At 46.0% G+C, this 19,089-nt stretch overlaps 1 protein-coding gene across 2 annotated transcripts in view; it reads left to right on the top strand.

Annotated features, from left to right (window-relative positions):
- The first annotated feature begins 6,869 nt into the window (after positions 1–6,869).
- The window catches only part of HEXA (hexosaminidase subunit alpha), a 31,695-nt gene continuing 19,475 nt past the window's right edge, over positions 6,870–19,089 (top strand). The window contains exons 1-5 of one of the 2 annotated variants that reach the window (XM_061595756.1): positions 6,870–7,193; positions 12,676–12,771; positions 15,120–15,185; positions 15,486–15,532; positions 17,803–17,913. In XM_061595756.1, the coding sequence (XP_061451740.1) occupies positions 6,959–7,193; positions 12,676–12,771; positions 15,120–15,185; positions 15,486–15,532; positions 17,803–17,913 (555 nt within the window). In that variant the 5' untranslated portion in view covers positions 6,870–6,958. The remainder of the gene's footprint in view (positions 7,194–12,675; positions 12,772–15,119; positions 15,186–15,485; positions 15,533–17,802; positions 17,914–19,089) is intronic. The other variant, XM_061595757.1, reaches the window with a different exon arrangement.

Below are 19,089 nucleotides of genomic sequence, written 5' to 3'. Positions count from 1 at the left end.
TTACCTTTGGATTCAGATGAGTTGATAAGACACTAATAGATCAGCATGACAGAAGAGTAGAAGCCACCCTATGTAGAAGTTTTGAGATCTTGTCCATGGCTGTTAGAATCTCCGTAATGCCTTGGTGACAGTATGGCCTACTGTCATGTAGTTGAATGAGATCCTGGAAAATGCCATTCTGGACTAAGAGACCCGAAACACTTTCCAGAACTTTTCCCTGTCTACAGCTTTCCTGGCAGACATCTTGCTAAACTCCAGATTTGGACCAGATTCCCAGCTTGCAATATTGTAGCCAAGAGAAACCCATGGCTACAGAACTGGAAAGCTGATGTAATGTTGAAGTCAAACCTTGGCAGTGTCCCCTTCAATGAGAAGATGCCTTTCAGGAAGTCCCTGGAGGCAATCTTGATGGAAGGTTTCAGGCCCGGTTTTGGCACCGAAACAGCCTTGGTCGCCCTGTATGATGACCTTTGTCGGGAGAGGGACAGGGGGAGTGTGACTCTGTTGATTCTCCTTGATCTCTCAGCTGCTTTTGATACCATCGACCATGGTATCCTTCTGGGAAGACTCACGGAGTTGGGAGTTGGGGGTACTGCTTGGCAGTGGCTCCGCTCCTACTTGGTGGGTCGCGACCAGAAGGTAGTGCTTGGGGAACATTGCTCGATGCCCTGGACTCTCCATTGTGGAGTCCCGCAGGGATCGGTACTGTCCCCCATGCTTTTCAACATCTACATGAAGCCGCTGGGTGCGGTCATCAGGAGTTTTGGGGTGCGTTGCCATCAGTACGCTGATGACACGCAGCTCTATTTCTCCTTTTCATCCTCTTCAGGTGAGGCTGTTAACGTGCTAAACCGCTGCCTGGCCGTGATAATGGACTGGATGGGAGCTAACAGACTGAAGCTCAATCCAGACAAGACCGAGACGCTGTTGGTGAGTGCCTTCTCTGCCCAGATGGAGGATGTTCGTCCTGTTCTTGATGGGGTTACACTCCCCTTGAAGGAACAGGTGCGTAGCGTGGGGGTTCTTTTTGATCCTTCCTTGTCACTTGAGGCCCAGGTGGCCTCGGTGGCACGGAATGCTTTCTACCATCTTCGCCTGGTAGCCCAGCTACGTCCCTATCTGGACAGTGACGACCTCGCCTCAGTTGTTCATGCTCTGGTAACTTCTAGACTGGACTACTGCAATGCGCTCTAAGTTGGGCTGCCCTTGAAGACTGTTCGGAAACTACAACTAGTCCAGAATGCAGCGGCCAGATTGCTGACGCGGACCAGAAGGTCCGCTCATATAACACCTGTTCTGGCTCGTCTGCACTGGCTTCCTGTTTGTTTCCGGGCTAGATTCAAAGTGCTGGTTTTGACCTATAAAGCCCTACACGGCATGGGACCGCAATACCTGGTGGAACGCCTCTCCCAATATGAACCTACCCGGACACTGCGCTCAACATCTAAGGCCCTCCTCCGAGTGCCATCCCATCGAGAGGCTCGGAGGGTGATGACTAGAACCAGGGCCTTTTCAGTAGTGGCCCTAACTGTGGAACAGTCTCTCCGATGAGGTGCACCTGGCGCCGACGCTACTATCTTTTCGGCGCCAGGTGAAAACCTTTTTATACTCCCAGGCATTTTAAAGTGTGTTTTAATGGCATTTTCATCATTATTTGTATTTTTGGATGTTGTTTGGTTCTTTTATTGTTTGTTTGTTTTGTTTTCTTGATTTATTGTATTTATTGTATTTATATATTGCTTGTTTTTTATCTTTTTGTACACCGCCCAGAGAGCCTTCGGGCTTAGGGCGGTATATAAATTAAATTAAATAAATAAATGATAAACAGGGGGACACTGTTGGAAACTGTTTGAAAAGCTGTTAGGTCCAAGTTCAGTTTAAAGATAACCCTAAGAAGGGAGACCTTCAGGCTCCTTGAGTTGCTCATCAACAGCCTCTGGGCAGCAGTCTGGGCAGCAGACTGAGCAGACATACAGGTCATCACTCTTCCCTCCTATGTTAAGATATGCACTGCATTTCTATTTATATGGTAGTAAAGAGCTGCTGAATAAGGCCAGTGGCCCATCTAATTTAGCATCCTGTTCCCACAATAACCAACAAGATGCCTTTGGAAAGCCCTCAAACAGGACATGAGTGCAACAGCCCTCCCCCTCCAGTTTCCAGCAACTAGTGTTCAGCGAGGGTGTAGTCATCCAGGGCCGTAGCCTGGTCTCCATGTTAGCCATGTCTTTTTGTGCTGATTGGAGCCAATCAGAGTTAAAGGAAGTGAGTCAGTACTGAGAAGACTCTTCTCAGTAGCTAACACACAATCTCCCCTTTCATGCCGATTGGCTCCTCGGGACATCTGTTGTAGTGGAGCATCGACTCGGAGACAACACAGATAGAAAGGGAGATGAGGAAAAGTGGATGTGGCTGAGAGTGGACATGGTGTGACTATCATGAAGGGGCCATGCACTTCTGAATTTGGCACTACACTACTGGTGTTCAGGAGCATACTGCCTCCAACGATGATAGCTCTCCTGCTATCATGGACAACGATGGTCTCGGGGAAGGAGAGCATCCAGCTGAGGAAGAGGGAAACGATCCCTTAGAAGGGACCCATTCCTTGCGGGATGAGCAGCTATCCTCTCGTGCCGAGGATATATCTCCACGGGGTGGAGGGATCCTTGTAGTGGGTGATTCGATCATTAGGAACATAGACAGTGGGGTGTGTGATGGGCGTGTAGACTGCAAGGTGTTTTGCCTGCCTGGTGCGAAGGTTGCGGATATCGCCCGTCGTTTAGATAGTTTGGTAGACAGTGCTGGGAAGGAGTCAGTGGTCGTGGTGCACGTTGGCACCAACGACATGGGGAAATGCAGCCGTGAGGTCCTGGAAGCAAAATTTAGGTTGCTAGGTAGGATGCTGAAAGCCAGGACCTCCAAGGTGGCTTTCTCTGAAATGCTACCAGTTCCACGCGCAGGACCAGCCAGACAGGCCCAGCTTCGCAGTCTCAATGCGTGGATGAGACGATGGTGTCGGGTGGAAGGGTTTGGATTTGTTAGGCACTGGGGAACATTTTGGGACAAGCCGGGCCTGTACAAAAGGGACGGGCTCCACTTGAACCAGAATGGAACCAGACTGCTGGCACTTAAAATTAAAAAGGTGGCAGAGCAGCTTTTAAACTGACTGAGGGGGGAAACCCGACAGGAGCTGAGAAAGGTCCGGTTCGGAATAAACATCCCCCCTGGGATAAAAACCAAAGAAATTATAAAATTTTAAAAGGGGTAGGCCTAGAAGTAGGCATTGTGAGAGCAGGGGCACAGGATATAAATTCAGAAGAGCAAAATTACCACAGGCCTAACCACAAGTGCCAAAGACACTTGAAGAGAGACACTGCTTACAAGTGCCTGTACGCTAATCCTAGGAGCCTCCGAACCAAGATGGGAGAACTGGAGTGCTTGGTCTTAGAGGAGAGCATTGATATAGTGAGCATAACGGAGACCTGGTGGAATGGAGAAAACCAGTGGGATACGGTTATCCCTGGATATAAACTATATCGGAAGGACAGGGAAGGACGTATTGGTGGCGGAGTCGCTCTATACGTGAAAGAAGGCATTGAATCCAGCAAGCTCGAAACCCCAAAAGAGGCAGACTCCTCCACAGAATCGTTGTGGGTGGTGATACCATGCCCCAGGAGGGACTTAATACTGGGAACGATCTATCGTCCCCCTGATCAAAATGCTCAGGGAGACCTTGAGATGAGATATGAAATTGAGGAAGCATCCAAACTAGGAAATGTGGTAGTAATGGGTGACTTCAACTACCCGGACATAGACTGGCTGCATATGTGTTCCAGTCATGACAAAGAAGCAAAGTTTCTAGATATTCTAAATGACTATTCCCTAGACCAGTTGGTCATGGAACCGACCAGAGGGACGGCAACCCTGGACTTAATCCTCAGTGGGGACCGGGACCTGGTACAAGATGTAAGTGTTGTTGAACCGATTGGGAGCAGTGACCACAGTGCTATTAAATTAAACATACATGTAACTGGCCAATTGCCAAGAAAATCCAACACGGTCACATTTGACTTCAAAAGAGGAAACTTCACAAAAATGAGGGGATTGGTAAAAAGAAAGCTGAAAAACAAAGTCCAGAGGGTCACATCACTCGAAAATGCTTGGAAGTTGTTTAAAAACACTATATTAGAAGCTCAACTGGAGTGCATACCGCAGATCAGAAAAGGTACCGCCAGGGCCAAGAAGATGCCAGCATGGTTAACGAGCAAAGTCAAGGAAGCTCTTAGAGGCAAAAAGTCTTCCTTCAAAAAATGGAAGTCTTGTCCAAATGAAGAAAATAAAAAAGAACACAAACTCTGGCAAAAGAAATGCAAGAAGACAATAAGGGATGCTAAAAAAGAATTTGAGGAGCACATTGCTAAGAACATAAAAACCAACAACAAAAAATTCTATAAATACATTCAAAGCAGGAGACCATCTAGGGAGACAATTGGACCCTTGGATGATAAGGGAGTCAAAGGTGTACTAAAGAACGATAAGGAGATTGCAGAGAAGCTAAATGAATTCTTTGCATCTGTCTTCACAGTGGAAGATATAGGGCAGATCCCTGAACCTGAACTAACATTTGCAGGAAGGGATTCTGAGGAACTGAGACAAATAGTGGTAACGAGAGAGGAAGTTCTAAGCTTAATGGACAATATAAAAACTGACAAATCACCGGGCCCGGATGGCATCCACCCGAGAGTTCTCAAAGAACTCAAAGGTGAAATTGCTGATCTGCTAACTAAAATATGTAACTTGTCCCTTGGGTCCTCCTCCGTGCCTGAGGACTGGAAAGTGGCAAATGTAACGCCAATCTTCAAAAAGGGATCCAGAGGGGATCCCGGAAATTACAGGCCAGTTAGCTTAACCTCTGTCCCTGGAAAACTGGTAGAAAGTATTATTAAAGCTAGATTAACCAGGCACATAGAAGAACAAGCCTTGGTGAAGCAGAGCCAGCATGGCTTCTGCAAGGGAAAGTCCTGTCTCAGTAACCTATTAGAATTCTTTGAGAGTGTCAACAAGCATATAGATAGAGGTGATCCAGTGGACATAGTGTACTTAGACTTTCAAAAAGTGTTTGACAAGGTACCTCACCAAAGGCTTCTGAGGAAGCTTAGCAGTCATGGAATAAGAGGAGAGGTCCTCTTGTGGATAAGAAATTGGTTAAGAAGCAGAAAGCAGAGAGTAGGAATAAACGGACAGTTCTCCCAATGGAGGGCTGTAGAAAGTGGAGTCCCTCAAGGATCGGTATTGGGACCTGTACTTTTCAACTTGTTCATTAATGACCTAGAATTAGGAGTGAGCAGTGAAGTGGCCAAGTTTGCTGATGACACTAAATTGTTCAGGGTTGTTAAAACAAAAAGGGATTGCGAAGAGCTCCAAAAAGACCTCTCCAAACTGAGTGAATGGGCAGAAAAATGGCAAATGCAATTCAATATAAACAAGTGTAAAATTATGCATATTGGAGCAAAAAATCTTAATTTCACATATACGCTCATGGGGTCTGAACTGGCGGTGACCGACCAGGAGAGAGACCTTGGGGATGTAGTGGACAGCACGATGAAAATGTCGACCCAGTGTGCGGCAGCTGTGAAAAAGGCAAATTCCATGCTAGCGATAATTAGGAAAGGTATTGAAAATAAAACAGCCGATATCATAATGCCGTTGTATAAATCTATGGTGCAGCCGCATTTGGAATACTGTGTACAGTTCTGGTCACCTCATCTCAAAAAGGATATTATAGAGTTGGAAAAGGTTCAGAAGAGGGCAACCAGAATGATCAAGGGGATGGAGCGACTCCCTTACGAGGAAAGGTTGCAGCATTTGGGGCTTTTTAGTTTAGAGAAAAGGCGGGTCAGAGGAGACCTGATAGAAGTGTATAAAATTATGCATGGCATTGAGAAAGTGGATAGAGAAAAGTTCTTCTCCCTCTCTCATAATACTAGAACTCGTGGACATTCAAAGAAGCTGAATGTTGGAAGATTCAGGACAGACAAAAGGAAGTACTTCTTTACTCAGCGCATAGTTAAACTATGGAATTTGCTCCCACAAGATGCAGTAATGGCCACCAGCTTGGATGGCTTTAAAAGAAGATTAGACAAATTCATGGAGGACAGGGCTATCAATGGCTACTAGCCATGATGGCTGTGCTCTGCCACCCTAGTCAGAGGCAGCATGCTTCTGAAAACCAGTTGCCGGAAGCCTCAGGAGGGGAGAGTGTTCTTGCACTCGGGTCCTGCTTGCGGGCTTCCCCCAGGCACCTGGTTGGCCACTGTGAGAACAGGATGCTGGACTAGATGGGCCACTGGCCTGATCCAGCAGGCTCTTCTTATGTTCTTATGTTCTTAACTGTGGAAACGGAACAGAGCCATTATAGGTAGTAGCCACTGATAGTCTTATCCTCCATGAATGTGTCTAACCTTCCTTTAAGCCATCCAAGTTGGTCATCACTGCCTCTTGCGGGTGGGAATTTCGTAGTTTAACTCTGCACGGTCTGAGTGAAGGACTTTCTTTAGTCTGTCCTGAATCTTCTAACCTTCAGCTTGGCAGGACGCCTCAAATTTTGTGTTAGGAGACAAGGAGAAAAACTTTTCTCTATCCCCTTCCTCCATGCCATGCATAACTTGCTACGCTTCTAACACGTGACCTCTTTCTCTAAATTATTTCTGGATCAGTAATTATTTCTAAAGGTGGGATATGTCAGCAGCATGTGCAGATTTGATGCAAATCTCTTCTTTCCGAGATGCATTGCGGTTGGGCCTAGCTATCCTAATTTGCAACCCCCACAGAAAGTTCTTCCTTATCCCGGCTTATGCATTGTCACCTTGCTCATCACATGATCTCCGCATCACGTGAACGCCGCCAGGAAGCGTTCCGCGGCTAACTTGTGCACGCTGAGACGACTTGGCTGGTCTCCATGGCGGAGCTGCGGGGTGTGCTGGTTTTCTTACTCTCGGTGGGCGCCGCCGCTGCAGTATGGCCTCAGCCCCAGTTCCTGAGCGTGGCTACCGAGGGCGGTTGCCGTCTCAGCGCCAGGCGGTTCCGATTCGCCTATGCCGACTCCTCGGCGGTGGGTCCGGGCTGCGACGTGTTGGATCAGGCGTTTCGACGCTATTGGGCGCTGCTTTTCTCTGTCGCCCGCAATGACTCAGGTTAGAAGGGTTTATCTCCCCATCCCACCCCAGTAATATAGAGGTGCAGAGACTCATGTCTTCTTCCTGGTCGCGGTGTGCCTTGTAGTCCCAAATGGGACGGTAGTTGCATTTAATCATGGGAGTGGGGAGGGGAAATGCATTCATGTACCTGCTCAGAGGTACGCCTCTTTCCTTACTTTCTCACGCTTAAAGGGTTGAAACCTGGAACATTACTGAGTCTGAGTAAGACTATTGTCTGACAGGCTAGAGTGCGCTGGCCTTGTTTGTTAGAATCAGACTAGTTGAGTTGGAAGGGGTCTCTAAGGCTATCGAGTCCAACTCCCTGCTCAATGCATGAATCGAAGTTAAGGCGTGCCGGACAGGTGGCTGTCCAGCTGCCACTTGAAAGTCTCCGTTGCTGAAAGCATTGAACAGAACAATTGTAGAAAGTAATGTTCAGGCCAATCCTATCCACTGGCTTCTTGGAAGTAAGTGTCACTGAGTTCCATGGGCTTACTCCCAGGTATGTGGGTGTGAATCTGCAGACTTAATCCATTTAACAGTGAACATGATGGCTGATTGTAGTCCTGTATTATATGTCTTTATCTGGGGAAATGCCCTGTTGAATTCCATGAGATCTACTTCTTGAGTAGACATGTTGTGCAGGATGGTGCTGCATGATTGTGATCCTCTGCATATTTCCTTTGACATATCCCACCCCCTGAGTTTAGTGGGGCTTGCTTCTGTGTAAATATGCCTAGGTGATTAAAACAAGAGCCTTCTATTAGTTTACAAACCACCTTCTGTAGAAGAGCTTGTAGAGCTGAGATATAATGGGGAAACTGGCCCTCCAGGTGCTGTTGGACTCCAACTCCCATCAGCCCCAGCCAGCATGAGCAATAGTTGGGGATTATGGGAACTCTAGACCAACAACATCTGGAGGGCTGCGAGTTCCCTATCCCCATTTAAAAGGGCACCTCTTTTTAGTCCTTGCATTGTCTTCCTTTTGATCTTCACTTCTTCTTTGAATACACTGCTGTTTTGCTCTGTAAGAAGGCAAGCAAATGTATTATGATTTATTCCATGCCATCGCTTTACACAGTTACAGAGGCAAAAATAGGCAGTCCCCCTGCCTGGACGGAGCTTCCAAACCATGGAGCAAACAATGAAAGAACAAGAAGGCCAGGACAGGAAGATGGGCAGTAGACACAGTTCCTCATTCCACCTTATTCTGGCCATGAACTGTCAGCCTCATGGATGCCCCATCTGAGTTTGCATTGCATTCTTACTTACGCTTATGGCAACTAGTTGGTATCCGAGCTCCCCCCCAAAAAAACTTTATCCTCATCCATGCCTCGCCGTGCATCGGGTCTCTTTGCACAGGGGCTGGACTGGGACGTCACTTCCTTTTTGTCTTTGCTTCCTAGTAAGTAAGGTTGCTGTCCTGTGCTGTGTTTGGAATATTTTGTACCATATCTTGGCACAAAGGGAGTTTATGGATTACAGGCTGGGAATGAACAAGGTGGCTATGTGTCTATGGCAACCTTTCCCAACCAGTGTGCCTCCAGATGTTGTTGGACCAGAACTCCCATCTTTCCTGACCATTAGCAATGCTGACTAAGGCTGATGGGAGTTGTGGTCCAACAACATCTGGAGGCACACTGGCTGGGAAAGGCTGGGGGAGGGGGAGAGCTGACATTTATTCGATTTATTTATTTATTCAATTTCTTAGTCGCTCATCTGGCTGGCTACCCAGCCACTCTGAGCGACGTACAAAGCAAAAAGCATATAAAACATCAAAAACACCAAACACTAAGCAAGAAAGCTATACAATAACATAGAGACTAACTCAGTTACAATAAGGCTTCTCATCTGTATAGTCCAAAAAGTGCGCCTTCAGATGGAAACTCGTGATATGAGTCTTCCCACCCTTGCACAAAGACCGGTGTGAGTGAGAGTCCATATAGCATGTTGGAGATTGTTGTGTGTTCAGTGTTTTCCCCATGTGTGTATTTTGTAGAGATGCAAAGGCCCAGGAAAAAAAACAGATTTTTTTTGGGGGGGGAGGTTTTTCCTGCGTTTTGGGGGGTTCCATTTTTTTTCTTTTTTCCAGTATTTTGTAGAGAAAATGATGCTTATGCAATAAGGACAAAAAGTCCCTTGATGTTGTGTTAAAAGACCTTTACCTGGAAAGTCCTGTTGTTGCAGCAGAATTGGCCATGCAAAAGAATGGAGTAACCTATTTCAGGCTGTACCATCAGACGGGAACAGATGGAGGCAGGAATTCTTCTTCATCTTCGACTTCTTCATCTGCTTCTGCTTCTTTGTATCCATCCACCACCACCCTTACAACAAAATATTAAAAACACAATATATAATCACTAAAAACCAATAACAAACAATACCCACCCCAAACCCTTTCCTTGAATGGTGGTGGTTGTTGCTATATGCCTTCAAGTCGATTTCGACTTACGACGTCCCTATGAATCAGTGACCTCCAATAGCATCTGTTATAAAACACCCTGTTCAGATCTTGTACATTCAGGTCTGTGGCTTCCTTTAATGGAATCAATCCATTGCTTGTTTGGTCTTCCCCTTTTCCTACTGCCTTCTGGTTTCCCCAGCATTATTGTCTTTTCTAGTGAATCATGTCTTCTCATGATGTGTCCAAAGTATGATAAACTCATCATTTCATCCTTGAACGGAGGCAGCATAAAATCCCTGCTCAGCCCTGAAGCTCACTGGGTGACCTTGGGCCAGAGAGTCACTGTTTCTTAGCCTAACCCTGCCACACAGGTTTGTTGTGAGGATAAATTGGGAGGGGGCGAACACTGTACACCACCTTCAGCTCCTTGGAGGAAAGGTGGGATATAAATGTAATAAATAAATAAATTAGTTTACAGCCTAGATTTAAAACATAGTTTAAAAGCCTGGGTGAATAAAAAGGTCTTCGCCTGGCACCAAAAAGACCATGAAAAGATGCTTTTAAACCTTTCGCCCCCGAACAATATGTTTTTTAACCTTTTTTAAAAATGTCTTCAAAGCTTTTTTAAAAAATGTTTTTAAAGTTGTTTTGTTTTAATGTATTTTAATGTCTGTTTATATGATGTTTTAAAGTGTTTTTAGTGCTTTTGTTTGCTGTCCTTGGCTTCTGCTGGGAGGAAGGGCAGGATATAAATCAAGAAAGAAAGAAAGATGCCTGGCACATCTTTTTGCAGAGGCTGTTCCAGAGCTAGGTTGCTACTACTGAACAGGTCCTCCTCTCCATGGTAGCCATTCCCCTCACTTTGCTTGGCAGAGGCGCCTGGAACAGGGCTTCTGAAGAGGATCTTAACTGGTATATAAAGAGTGCAGTAAGTATTGGCCCAGGGGGCATTGGGAAGCAAGGCACTTCAGGCAGCAAAATGCCTTGGGCTAGGCTCTGACTGCAGGTGTGTGACAGAATTAATGTGTGATCCTTTGGGAAACCACAGTTGTGTAAATAGCTGAAAAAAGCTTTATATGCCAGTTCAAACCTTACTTTCTCTCTTCAGTTGCAGTTTACAGGAATGATCTGCACAGGGGACTTTAGTGTATAAGACCAGGGCAAAGACTTCTGACTCAAAAACAAAACCCCAAATTATCTGTGATTGTAACAAAAAGTGTCCAAGCTAGATGCATTCAGGTTTTTTTGTTTATTGCATTTCCTTCTCCACTGCCTGTATCTTTGCGTGGCTTTTATGATTGATAATTGGGGAGATACTAGAAACAGAATTTAAGACAACCTGCCTATCCCAAGGGGCTACTTAAACAGAAATCTCTAGATCAGTCCTTCCCGGCCTGGTGTTTTCCCGATGCTTTGGACTTATTTATTAAGAGATTTCTGTACTGCCCTTCACCAAAAATGGTCACAGGGCATTTTACAAAAATAAGGTAATATGAATACATAATACATAGGAAAAACATGATACATACCAAACAGAAAAGTTAGCACAATTCTCTTACGCTATATAAATAATATCATAAACAATTAAACTCATGAGCCTTTTTACCTGGTGTCCAAAGGAATATAAGGTTGGACAAGACAGACTTAACTGGGAAGGTTATTTCACAGATGCAGAGCCACCACTGAAAAGGCTCTTACGTGGGCCCCCTACAACTTCCATCAGCCCAGCCAGTGTAACCAACAGTTAGGGTCTGTGGGGATTGTAGTCCAAAACATCTAAAGGAGACCAGGTGTAATATATATGAAAGTTGCCATCTCCAAATTCTTAGAGCTCCAGTGAGGCATGATGCAAAAGGATGTCCTCTCTGTAAAAAGAGTGAGAGGGAAACGTGAAGAAGCATGAACAATGGCTGAATATATATGCTGGAAACTTAATTCAGTGATGTTGAAGAACAGATAAGCAAGGGTATCTGTTTGGTTGCAGCACATGGTTGCTTATAAAATGTTGTAATCTGCTTCCTGTTACTTAGAACTTTGGCCAGTGTGATTTTGAATAACTCTTATCGTCTGGTGTTAGGGGTGTAACTGTTTTGTTGGATTTCTGAACTAAAGTTCAATAAAGAGTGTGTAGCTGTGACCTATCAACAAATCTGTAGAGGCAAATGAGTCTAGTGGTGAAGCAAAGTGGTGTGAACCCTTTAGAATTTCCAGCCAAATCTGAGCAAACTTTTCCAGTGGATAAATGCTGCAGCCAGGCATCTGGAACACATTTCATCTTAAGAATTACCACCTTTGGCTCCCTGTTGATTTCCAAGCTTAGTTCCGGATGCAGATCTTGGAAGATCAGGGTTCTTAATTGCATGGAGAGCCCCCATTAATAGAAAATATTCCCTGAAGTTACACTAGAACACAGGGCCAGGGTGGGGGGGCAACAAAGCTGTGCAATAGTGGGGGCAAGGCATTCTACAAAGTGGGCGTCACTACCAAAAAGGCCCTGTTCCTAGTAACCACCCACCATATCTCATTTAGCAGTGGCCAAGGCCTCAGGATGTTGAACGGATCGTGCAGAAAGGAACATGAAAAGAAAGCGGTACTTAAAATATCCAGGTTCCACGCTGTTTAGGGCTTTAAATTCCAGGTTAAAGCCAGCACCTTGCATAGTGAGATGCTTGAACGAGCAGAATCAAACTCCACCGGCAGGAGGTATTTGTGTCAGTGGAGATACAATTATTTATCTGTGGTCTGTCACTTACCTAATTTGCTAGATTTATTAGTTGCTTGATAGCCAAAGGTCTCGAAGTGACTTACAACAATGTTAAAAAGAAAAACAGATATCATACTATAAAAATAAAACAATAAAAGAACAACCCTCCTATGCAGCCACAGGAAGCTTTGGCAGCATAATAATAACAGACAGCATCTCAGTCTATGAAATGCCTGTGGTGAAAAGTAACTCTGTCTGGCACCAAAAAGATGTCAATGAAGGAACCAGGTGGACCTCACTGGGTAGTGTATTCCACAGATGGGGAGCCACGCTTTCTGTCACTTACCTTTGCTTCCAATTGTCTCTTGCAGAGACTGCCCGATCTGAGGATGCATGCAGTGAGCTGCTTGTGTCTGTCACCAAACCGGAGTGTGATGGCTATCCATCGCTGGACACCCCAGAGAACTGTAAGAAAATGTATTGTCTTCCCGCTCCCCCAACCACCACCTCCAATGCTTTTGGGGGGATCAGGGTGCCAGCCAGGCCCTATGTACAAGCCAATTAACATGAAAGGGAGTGTGTTAGCCAATGAGAAGAGTCCTTGTCCTTTTGTGCTGATTGGAGCCAATCAAAGTGGAAGGAGGCGGGTCAACCACTGAAGACTCTTCTCAGTAGCTAACACACAGCTTCCCCTTTCATGCTGATTGGCTCCTAGGACATCTATTGTAGTGGAGTGTAGAGTCAGCGATGATATGAAGAGCAAGGGAGATTAAGGAAAATTGAAAAAGGAGGCATGACATGACTATCATGAAGGGACCCTGCACTTCTGAATTTGCAAATACGCTACTGTGGGGGGGGGGGTTGCTGCTGCTGCTGCTGCTGCTGCTGCTAAACTTTTGAGAGTCAGAAACCCCTGCTGGGCTGCTACAAACCATTGAGCGATCTACCAATAGACCCTAGTCTACCTTCTGCCTACCCTTCCTATAATCATAGAGTAGGGGTCACCAACCTTTTTGGATCAGAGGACGCATTTCAAATTTTGAGAGACTTGTGGGGACATCAGTTGCAAAATGACTGCCATGGGGGGCGTGGCATAACACAAAATTAGAGAGTAGTCTTGGTGAAGCTTTTCCCATAGGTGTATTTCCGTACTAGAAAAGGCTTGACCTGTTGAATTTCTGCCTGCCATAAAGCTGTTGAAGGCACAAGAACCCTGTTTTTCCCCAATTCCAACCCTAAAGCAAAGCCTAGGCTGCCACCCTGTACCCACTTACCTGAAAATAAGCACCATTAAACACACAGACTTACTTCTGAGTATTTATTTATTTATTTATTATTTCAATTTATATACCGCCCTTAGCAAAATAGCTCTCAGGGCGGTGAACAAACAAGATAAAATACAATATATCATAATAAAATACAAAAACATATACAAACAAACAACAAAAAGCACAGCAAAAACAAAATAAATACTACAAAAATTAAAAATACAGATTAAAAGATTAAAAAAGATTAAGAAGATTAAAATGCCTGGGAGCATAAAAAGGTCTTTACCTGGCGCCGAAAAGATGGAAGTGTAGGCGCCAGGCGTACCTCTTCGGGGAGGCTGTTCCACAACTCAGGGGCCACCACAGAAAAGGCCCTAGATCTCGTAACCACCCTCCGGGCTTCCCGATGGGTTGGTACCCGGAGGAGGGCCTTAGATTCTGAACGAAGTGAGCGGGTAGGTTCATAGCGAGAGAGGCGTTCCACAAGGTATTGAGGTCCCACGCCGTGTAAGGCTTTATAGGTCAAAACCAGCACCTTGAATCTCGCCCGGAAGCAAATAGGAAGCCAGTGCAGACGCGCCAGGGCAGGTGTTATATGCGAAGACCGACTGGTCCTCGTCAATAATCTGGCAGCTGCGTTCTGCACCAGCTGAAGCTTCCGAACTGTCTTCAAGGGCAGCCCTACGTAGAGCGCATTACAGTAATCCAATCTTGAAGTTACCAGAGCGTGGACAACGGAGGCGAGGTCGTCCCTGTCCAGATAGGGGCGTAGTTGGGCTACCAGACGAAGATGGTAAATGAGTAGACATGTATATACTGTAAGTAACTATAACTAACTATACAGTGACTTCTTAATGAGTCTTTGGTCTTTAGCTCCTGCAAAGCAAGATATATTCCTAAACCTGTTTGCAAATTTTTCACATTTGCTTTTTTGGGAGAGGGCGATTCTTTAACATTCACCCACACATTGTGTGGTAGTAGTTGCACAAAATAATGTCTAGAGGTGCTACCTGATCTTAGGTGAACCCAGCACAGGAAAGATGCATCCTGGTTGCAAGGGGGGAAAGATGGGCAAACCATGGAGATTCCAAGGACTGGGCGGGGGGGGGGCAGAGGCAGGAAAAGTGCCCTAGAAGGCAGGGCAAAACAACAGATCTTCAGGACCCAGAGATTCCTATTGCCTGGTGTCCAAACCACTCACTTGTCAGTCACAGTTCTGAATTTACTCATTGGCTAGTAACACTGGCAGGCAGGAGCAGCCAAGATGGCTCATTTCACAGAAATTACTTAGAAGGGTACATGGGCATTTTCTCTGTAATCTTTCTAGGAGGACTATAGGCTTACTTTTTTAAAAAAAAGAAAGCTCACATTCTGGGCTGCCTGCTGGAGGCACCGCTAAAGGCCTTTGGGTGATGAGTTGGCGACCCTTGATCTAGAAGAACACACTCATTATCTCTCAGCAGTTCCCCAGATACTGACATAAGTCTAAGAGATGCTGCGTTAAGGGCGTCCTAACTCCATGACTCTTTGGTATGATGCTCTTTCAGATAAACTGACCGTTTCAGATGAGCAGATGCTTCTGACCGCATATACTGTCTGGGGAGCTCTCAGAGGTAAGGCGGCTTCACTTCCCCACTGTCCCTCTTCCTGAATCTGTAATCCAAAGGACCTAAGCTCAGTAGGAGGGCATCTGGTTTGCATGCAGAAGGTCCCAAGGTTCAATCCCCGGCATCTCCAGATAGGGCTGGGAAAACGTCCTATCTGAAACCCTGGAGAGCCACTGCCAGTCAGTGCAGACAATACTGAGCTAGATGGACCAACGGTCTGACTCAGTATAAGGCAGCTTCCGATGGTCCCATGTTTTGTTTTTTTAAACTATGCACATTTAATTTGATTTTTGCCTTGTTCCACAGGTTTGGAAACCTTCAGCCAGCTTGCCTGGAGGAACGATGATGGGACGGTGAGTAAATAGGTAGTATCTGTAGTTGGTGAGGACATGTAGTACTGCTGCAACACTAGGGCAGGAACAGTGAGAACCCTCTTACATTACTTATTTTATGTTTTTAATTATTATAATGATATTCCACCCTTCCACCAAGGAGCACAAGGTGGTGGCGTGCAAACATTTTATCCATTCAACAACTCTGCGAGGTAGATTAGGCTGAGAGACAGTGACTGGCCCAAGGTTACCCAGTAAGCTTCATGGCCGAGTGGGGATTTGAACTCTGGTCTCCCAGGTCCCAGTCCGACACTCTAACCACTACATCACACTCTCTTTCATTATCTAGTGGAGTGAGCGTTTCTCAGCTTGGGCTAGGAGGTAGTGGCATAATGGAGCAGAAGGCAGTGGCACCTTTTTTTCAAAGCATGAGCGATGATGTCCTCTCCCAGAGGGCCATGGTAGTTGATGGAACCTCCTTCCTCTGAGAAGCAAATGAGGTGATGACAGGACTTTCAGGTCTTACTATTCTTTGTGACAGATTAACATTGAGAATGTCAGACAATGAGGGATACAGTAGGGCCCCACTCATATGGCGGGTTAGGTTCCAGACCCCTGCCGAAAAGCGAAAATTGCCGGAAAGTGGAACATGGACATAAAATGGCGCCCAACCCCCTTCTTGCAGCGCATCATGCCGAAAAAGCGGTACAAGCGCCATACGAGTGGGGCCCTACTGCAATTGAAACCGCTGTATTAGCAGAACGCCAAGAAGCAGAACACCAAAAAGCGGGGCCCTACTGTATAACCAAGCAGAGGCTGGATGCATCTTTCCTTTGATAGGGTTCCTACTGGTTTATTTTTCTAATGAGAAAGCTACAAGATGCATTTCAGCTGTCTGAAGATCTGTTTCTTAAAGTGCAGTGGATTTTCCCACCAATGCGGTCAGAATCGAGCACCACTGATTCCCAGGTAACTGGGCATAGGATTGTAGTCATGCCACATGGCTGATCAAGAATATGAACCTAGGTCTCACCAAGTTCCAGCATGCTAGCCACCAGAGCCACCTTTTGCCTGCTTACTGTTCTATTATTGTCAGCTGATCCTAAGATCACCCCTTATATACCCAGTTGATCACTGCGTTCTGCAGATGGGGCCTCCTGTAGATTGCATGTCATCAGGAGGTCTGTTCCACGCAATACAGGAATCAGGCCTTTAGTGTTGTGGCACCTACCCTTTGGAATTCACTCCCTTAAACATTAGTCAGGCGTCGTCTTTCATCTTTTCTGTGCCTACTGAAGACCTTCCTCTTTGTACAAGCTTTTTAAGCAGATACCTTTATCCCAGTTCACATCTGTATTGGAACTGTTTGTAAGATGATTTTAGGATGTTTTTAGTGTCTGATCCAGCCTTTCCCAACCAGTGTGCCTCCAGATGTTGTTGGACCACAACTCCGATCAGCCTCAGCCAGCATTGCCAATGGCTGAGGCTGATGGGAGTTGTGGTCCAGCAACATCTGGAGGCACACTGGTTGGGAAAGGGTGGGATCGCTTGTTGTTTGCTGCTTAGGGCTCCTCCTAGGGGTGGAAGGGTGGGATATAAATTTAATGATAAATAAATAAAATGGGACGTTATGGACTGCTATTTATATAATGGGTCAGTGAAGCAAGGAGCCCCTTAGCATTGTGTTAAATGGGATTTATGCCTCAAATAAGTGCACATCAGGCTGCATCCTTAATGAAGGAGGCCACACACAGGCTTAGAAGAACAGACTATTTATTCTGTGTCTCAATGTGATGTGTGTTTGATATGTATTTATTTTCAAGGCCATGCCTTCAAAAAACAGCATACATAACAGCAAATGGCAATATCGGACCAAATACCCCACCCCTCCCTAAGAAAGGAGTTTGGGGTTTCAGATAAAAGGGAAGAAGTGGCTGCTAAATTGTGCTTTTGCGGTGTTGGATTGGAACATTTAGCAAGTACAGTTTGTTTCCACGGGAGCCAACCAAGAACCTCCAGAGCAACCTAACCTGCCAGTATAGTTAATGGCCAATGCTTTCAGTCTTCCCCATAGTGGACATCTGCTTGACCACTGTGAGAACAGGATGTTAGACTAGGTGGGCTGATCCAGCAGGGCTCTTCTTATGAGAGTGGTAATCCAACAACATTTGGAGGGCACCAGGTTGGGGAAGGCTGCTCTAGTGAAAACAGGGCTGTGCCCTGGGGAAGCACTTTGCTAGCAAAAAGTTTGGATCCTCTCCTGACTGTAGTTCATCTTCTCCCCTGTGCAGTTCTGCATAAACAAGACAGATGTTGTCGACTTCCCCCGCTTTCCTCACCGAGGTCTCCTGCTTGACACGTCTCGGCATTACCTGCCTTTGAAAGCAATTCTAGAGACACTGGTATGTGAACCTGTCTTGCAGCAACAGTCTTTCTTTGGGGATCTGGTTGTCCCTTAGGATTGCTGGTCACTCTAGAAAACACCTGGGTCTGGTTCAGATGGTCATCTAAATCAGGGATGGGATACCTGTGGCCCTCTAGATATTGCTGGACCGCAACTCCCATAATCCCTGATCATTGGCCATGCTGTCTGGGCTGATGGGAGTTGGAGTCCAACATCTGGAGGGCCTAAGGTTCCTCATCCCTGATTGAAACCATGGTTTAAGTCAGCAGGGCAACCTGTGGCCCTTGACCTAGCTTCATAAACCCCCTGGAAGCTATCAATTCAGACCTGGCAAGAGCAATCTGCCCCTCCTCCTTCAGGCCACTGGGTGGTGAGGGAGAGAAAAGGCATTGGCAGAAAGAGAGAGGGTAAAGGGGTGGCCCATTCACTTTTGGTGCTGGCTCTGCCTCTGACTGCCTTTGGCCTTACCCACTCACATCATGCAGCCCCTCACAGATTATCTGCCAAGGAATGCAGCTCTCAACAGACAAAAGGTTGCCCACCTCTGATTTAAGTGATTGTGGATGAGCTGCAGCAAGCCTCGGTTCCTGGAGAAAAAAAAGTGCAATTTGAGATCCTGGTTTGTTTTGATTAACTTTGGACAGAACAAACCTTCGTTTCCTAAGTTCATACATAACATGAAACTGGTTTGTTCTAAAGCAGCGTTGGAAATCTATAAATCTATGACCTGCCAGTAGCTGTTGGACTCCAATTCCCATCAGCCCCAGCCTGCATAGCCAGTGGCCAGGAATTATGGGAGTTGTAGTCCGACAACATCTGTAGGATATTACATTGGCTCCCCCTGGTGTCCAGGGTATCGGGCCTTTCTCAGCCCTGCCTGTAGTTGCTAGAGATTGAACCCCAAAGCCTTTGCATGCAAAGCACGTGCTGTTACCATTCAGCTATGGCCCTTCCCCAAATCAGTCAGTTCTGCCTTCCCTTCCTAAAGAACCTAACTAAAACAACTCCAGAAACTGGCCAAGGTGCCTTTTAGGCCCCAAACAATGCCCTCTTTTGTGTTCTGCAGTCTCTTCACGTTAATCCCAGTTTCGACCTAAAAAATGAGAAGGGAGGAGGGATTAAAACAAGGAAGAAATGCATGTGGTTGGAATGACCCCAGGGTGGCAGGAAGTGG

This window comes from Rhineura floridana, chromosome 14 (assembly GCF_030035675.1).
Source record: "Rhineura floridana isolate rRhiFlo1 chromosome 14, rRhiFlo1.hap2, whole genome shotgun sequence".
Taxonomy (NCBI): Eukaryota; Metazoa; Chordata; class Lepidosauria; order Squamata; family Rhineuridae; genus Rhineura; species Rhineura floridana.
This window is presented reverse-complemented; position numbering and strand designations above follow the sequence as displayed.